Source organism: Gymnoscopelus braueri (genome assembly GCF_963280865.1).
Source record: "Gymnoscopelus braueri genome assembly, chromosome: 21".
Classification (NCBI taxonomy): domain Eukaryota; kingdom Metazoa; phylum Chordata; class Actinopteri; order Myctophiformes; family Myctophidae; genus Gymnoscopelus; species Gymnoscopelus braueri.
In genome coordinates this window covers 46,768,328-46,774,367 of record NC_137623.1, presented here as the reverse complement: position 1 = coordinate 46,774,367, position 6,040 = coordinate 46,768,328, and the positions used below count along the sequence as shown (strand labels likewise).

Below are 6,040 nucleotides of genomic sequence, written 5' to 3'. Positions count from 1 at the left end.
AGGTCTGTTTTACTAAGTCTAGAGGGTTTAAATGATAGCCTGCGTTGTACTTAAATAAATAAATAAATGTGCCTCTCGTTCTCTCTCTCATTCTTTCACATTTCAAGCTTCCTTTTCTCGCCTTTTGTTGTCCCCAAAAAAAAGTTATTCAAGGATGACGATGACAGTTTGTGGCGTGCGTGCCACCGCTCTCTCTCTCTCACAGATAGATCCTGGCAGGCTGAAGGTTATAAACAGCAATAGAAAGGCGGAGAGTGAATTTACCCCGGAATACTTCTGAGCGTCAAGATATATCAGAGAGATTCACAAGTGAAGGGTGGAGGAGAAGGAGGAAAGAAAAGGATCGGGAGCAGATGAGAGGAGGTGGAGGGTGGGGTGGGGGTGCGGGGGGAATCAAATAAATCCAGCGTTCGGGGGCCTGGCAGACATTATGTCCATTTGTCACCTTGCGCTGCGCGGAGAATAAAAGGCTGGTATGAATGGAGTCTATTACTGAAAGAGAGAGTCACTAAGCTGCTTGCCACTGTTGATTTCTCGCAGCGGTCGATAAATTGAGCAAAAGGGTGGGGGGCGGAGCGGGGGCCCCTTCCTCCTTGCATGTTCCCCTTAAACAGCTCCGCACCGGTCGCCGTGTCGCACTTTTCAACCAACGCCTGAGCGGCTTTCTCATGATTGCTATTCTCCGTATTGATTCACTGTATTGCTGTGTGCGCCATGCAGAAAATGCAAAGGAGACAGCCGGTGCCTGGTGCCTTTTTTTTAGGGACTATAATGGTTCTGGTAGTACCTTCTGCTGCTATTACACGGTGTAATGTTGGCACATTACACCAACATTAGTTCTCAGCGGAGGGGATTGATTTGATTGATTGATTGATTGAATACCGTCACCTTGCTAAACTAATGGCCTAAGTAATCTTTTGAGGAAAATTATATTTTTTTATTTTTAAGTCAGCTCCTCATGACACTGGCCACCTCTGGTAAAATCGCCCATCTCCTAATTGAAAAGGATCATGCTGTTCACTCCCCTTTTAGTATAATGGCCTAACTCCCTAGTGTGACTTAGGCCAAAATAGGCAATTTTTTGGGCCTAGGTCACATGGTTTTGTGACTTAGGCCAAATTATTTACTGATTTAGGCCAATAAAAAAAAAGAAAATTGGCCTAAGTCAAGATTTAAACCTATTTAAATCTCTTGTGTTACATAACTGACAGACAGTGTTATTTCTATTTAAATAGTCATAATTTGTTATAAACATTTTGGGTGAAGTGATTAAGAAATATATAGTTTTGATTTGGATCAGTTTTTTCCTGAAAAAATTAAAAAAAATGACACAGGCCATTAGTTTAGCAAGGCGACAATACTTTATTAGCACTTTGCAAAAAAAAAACAGGACAGGAAAAGTACAGTTAAATACAAGGTCTGTGGAGGATTTTAAACCGAAGAAAGCACTATGGCTTGTTTCCATTGGGGTCCTTTGTACTCAATTCATCAGACGTCTAAACATTGATTCTCAAACTTGTTCATTTCAAGGACCCCAGTGTGATATGCATTAAAGCCAGTGGTTCTCAACCTTTTCTGGATCAGGGCAAGTGTTCACGGCCTATACTTTAAAAAAAACATTTCTGTTATATTATCAATAAAATCTTAGTGTTTTGCTATCTCTGGTCCATAGCGTTAGAAGGAGTTCTCCTTAACGCTATGTTACTTTCGATCCATTGCCCGCACACCCCCGGTAGCGCAGGCCGCAGCCTCTCGTCTGTAGTCAAAATAAAAAATATACACTTTCGCTACTCACCAAAACAAAGACGGTTTTAAGATGTTGAAAGCCTACTTTCCTTAGTGGGAACACTCTGAGCCCCCCACCTCACGTCTAAAATACACTTTTTGACCAAAAAACTAAAAAAACCTAGAGAACCAAGTGCTCTAGGGTAAAGCAAAACAAAACATGTGCTTTCATGGAAGGTTCAAGTGTTTCCTGCAAAACACGCTTTGTTAGATAGCTGACTTTCACTGCATCCAGGGTAGACTAATAATAAGTCACCTTGGTTACTACATATGTTTGAGTGAGTCTGGGTTGTTATGGTTACCATTGTTTCTAGTCAGAATTCTTGGAGGCCGTAAAAAGCTGCAGTACCTATGAACGGCCAGCATGTCCAGTGCGCTTCACTGCTCCCTCTCGGTTCTGGGGGCTTGGTTAGGTCCCACCTCATGGACTCCATATTTGGCCATGGCTGACCCTACAACTCCATATGTAGAGCTTGGCTGACACATCCAAGTCTGACATCATGGAATCCATATTTAAACATGGCTGACCCTATACTCAATATATGGATGACTCATTATGACAACATTGGGGTAACAAGAGCATCCCCTACAGACAGTATAGAAAGAGTCACAGTCTCGCAGGGAGAGGCAGATTAACCAACACGCTAGACGCGTTCCAAATATTTCTCTGCTCTCTGTGGAACTATCCTCCATAACTCCTATCTAGAACCTTCAACTCCCTTCAGCCGTGTATCCCAGTTATTTGCATCCCCCTGTATCCCTCTTCTTGCTTGGTACTCGAAGCCATCCCTCGGATCACATCGCTGGCAAAGTTCTAATCGGAACACCCAGCGACAGGTCCTTTAGACGACAAGAGTCGACCCCCTTTTCTTTGAGTAGTTATTTTTACACGGCATCATGCCATTCGTTGACCTCCAGTCCCGGTTGGGCGTCGACATGGACCGCTGGATCCTGCTGCAGAGCGGTGAGCAGCCCCTCAGGCGAGCCGCGCGGTGCCACGCCTTTGAGAAGGAGTGGATCGAGTGCGGCCACGGCATCGGGCAAACCCGCGCCAAGAAGGAGTGCAAGCTGGAGTTTGACGACTTCTACGAGTGCATGCACAGGCAGAAGACCAACCAGCGGCTGTACGAGATCCGTAAGCAGAGAGACAAGCTGGTGAAGGAGGGGAAATACACCATCCCAGCCCAGCACTCAGGCAAAGGAGAGCAGACGCCCTGAGTGAGGAAGCACACATACTGCCTGTACTGTGTTCCCCCCAACCTTGTGTATAATACTTTATATGATATTGTCCCTCTAACCTGTACAAGTTCACAAATATTTGTTAATAATTGTAAAATTAAAAATAAACAGTTTCCTGTGGTAGGCTACACATGAAAGAATAGATCTGATTAAAAAACCTCCCAAAGCTAAAACAGGATTCTTTAAACCTATAAATGAGATGGAATTTTATACAGGTCATTGAGATACAAGATCTCCTTTAGGCCTGTTCACGGTACAGTGCAGTCGTACAAAAGTTACAATTTAGAAAACATGTATATACAAAAGATTTACATAAAAAACTGAACATTTAAAATAATTTAAGAGTGTAACAGTGGCATAAGGCGAGTAATAGCACCGATAGAAGCACACAATAAAACTCTTACCCTAGGGACGCAGGTGCACTGTGCGTTCGATGGAGTCTGCCATCAAATCAGTCAGTACACTTTTAAAATATTTAAGCAAGATCAGTTCCTTAAAAGGATAGTTCACCCCCAACATGACTTTTTTTCTATCGATTAGTCACCCCATGGAGTCTTTAATTCATGGATATTTTTTTGTTTTTGTCGCATTCCTAAACCAATAATTTGATGACCGGCAGCGGTTCCGGTAGGAGACACAAAGAGTCTCCTTTGCGTCACCTACTGGTATGCTGGTCATCAAATTATTGGCTTAGGAATGCGACAAAAACTAAAAATGTGAAATGAATAAAATACCCACAAAGGTAAGAGGGAAGCAAACCAATGATGGATTTATAAAAATAAAAGAAATACCAGTGAGCGAGTCTACGCGAAGCCAAGGACGACCACCCAACTCTCTGGCATACAAAGGAAATTTGCCTCAACCAGTTTTGTCTTGCCAAACAAAGGAAAAAGCACAATTCATTTCAAGAAGAAAATCCTAGCTCGAGTTTGAGCTTCTTCACTAAGTTTTCAATGTGACATTTGAATGTTAAAGTTGTCATCAATTAAAATATAATAAATACTTGTACTCTAAGACAGGACTCAATTCAATTTGACTACCTTGTAAGGTTACAATGTCAGAAGAAGCGTGGCCATCCATCTACCAGTTGAATGCTCAGAAATGCCATTATGAAGTGTCATTGAAAGCAACCTTCAAGGGCAACAGTGTTTGTTTTACAAGGTTAGCATAAAAAAAAGACCAATGTGTCTTGGGGTCTATCCATCTCAGGGATGACATTTTATCTTAAGCTTCTCTCCAGAATCTCTCTGGTATTTTAGCCAAAGGGCTGGATTGGAAATGTGTGCTCAATGCAAATACTGTAGCATTATCAAAGTTATTTATTGTGGACTCTTGCATTATTTACGTGGTCTATTTCTGTGTATTGAATAAATCTACATTGCCCTGGTTTAGTTACGCTGGGGTCGTTTATTAACGAAGAAAAGTATCTTCTTTGCAGGTGTGCTGCGGCGGCGACACAGCGTGGCGGTTACAGAGAGCACAGCATGCGCCTCGACTCGTTACCGCGGCGACCTTACATCACACCGATAGAACTGTGCCATAAAGTAACTAAGTACATTTACTCAAGTACTGCACTTAAGTACAGTTTTGAGGTACTTTTACTTTACTCGAGTAAGTTTACTCCATTACACTTATTTGAAAACTGTATTTAATTGTTACTTTAGATTTAGATTATAATTACAAAACCTACATTAGCCATTAAGCCCTATTTTTACTACAAAAAGAGCAGATATACAAGCAAACAATGTGTCACATTAAGATAGCTTGTAGATCTGCTATTTTTGCACGATTTTGACAAATTTGGAAAATAATCCGTACTTACAGGACTATTTTGATGCCAATGTTTTTGTACTTATGCTCAACTCAAGTCAAATTTTGAATACAGGATTTTTTTCTTGCAACAGAGTATTTCCACATTGTGGTATTGCTACTTTTACTTAAGTAAAAAACATCTTCCACCACTAACTAACCATAACTGTGATCTTTTTCACCATCTTTTACGTCCCCCCTCTCTCTCTCTCCCTCCCTTCATAATGTATGTACACATCTTCCTCATTTTTCACCCTCAATTATATAAAGGTTCTGTCCCGCGGCCCTTAATTACTTCATCTGCAAAGATGATAAATTAATTTCCTGATTAACCCTCCGACACCTGAGCTGGTCACCGGACACCCATGGCAACTGTAATATCATAAGTTGATTAGCATTTGATTTTTGCTTCCGCTACTTCAGCGCCCCAAATGCCGTGGGACTGCTTTCTGACACCAGGCCCGCTGTCATCCAGTGGGGGAACAAATACAAACACATAAAAAACTAAACAAATTCAGTGCCACTATAACTACCTCAAAACTGTTAAAAATACAGATCAAACGTGGGTTAATGCGTATTCAAAATTTTAAGCCTACCAAAGTAGTTGGACTAATATAACAATCCATTAAATTCAAAACATGTTTCTGAGTAGAAATGAACTCTCCTCTGGGTACTGGTGACCTTAAGAACAAGACGGCAAAAAAAAAAGTTTCAGGTTGAGGTATATTCTAATTAATACTCAGGCACGCTGGAGGCTAACCCCCCCCCCCCCCCCCCTTCAGTGTAACATCTCCTCTGATTACTGGCATTACAGCAAATTTGCAGTTCATAATCAGTCTCGGATTCATGCTAAATTGCTCATTACGCCATTTCTACATGTCACTCTGCCTTCGAGTTTGCATTAATGCGCTTTAATCTGCAACTCTGACTGTGTGCGTGTGTGTGTGTGTGTGTGTGTGTGTGTGTGTGTGTGTGTGTGTGTGTGTGTGCGTGTGTGCACGCGCGTGTGTGTTTGTGTGTTTTCATGGGTGGTTTCATGCTAACACAGAATCTTGTATACTCACACACACATCATTTGGTTGGTTCTGGGTTGCTGTGTCTATGTCAGCCATATGCATAATTGCCTCTCCTCGCTTACAGTTGAGAACAGTCTTTCAATGCACGTGCACTGTTCAAGTCAGTGATGAGCGGTAAAACTCCTGTTTTT

The 6,040-nt window shown here is 41.8% G+C and overlaps 1 protein-coding gene across 1 annotated transcript; it reads left to right on the top strand.

The window, feature by feature from the left end:
* Positions 1 to 2,682: 2,682 nt before the first annotated feature.
* Positions 2,683 to 3,003, top strand: LOC308076832 (NADH dehydrogenase [ubiquinone] iron-sulfur protein 5-like; the record flags this gene model as incomplete). Its single annotated transcript, XM_080417331.1, has 1 exon — positions 2,683 to 3,003. The coding sequence occupies one exon, from the start codon at positions 2,683 to 2,685 to the stop codon at positions 3,001 to 3,003; it is 321 nt and encodes a 106-aa protein (XP_080273457.1).
* Positions 3,004 to 6,040: the final 3,037 nt, after the last annotated feature.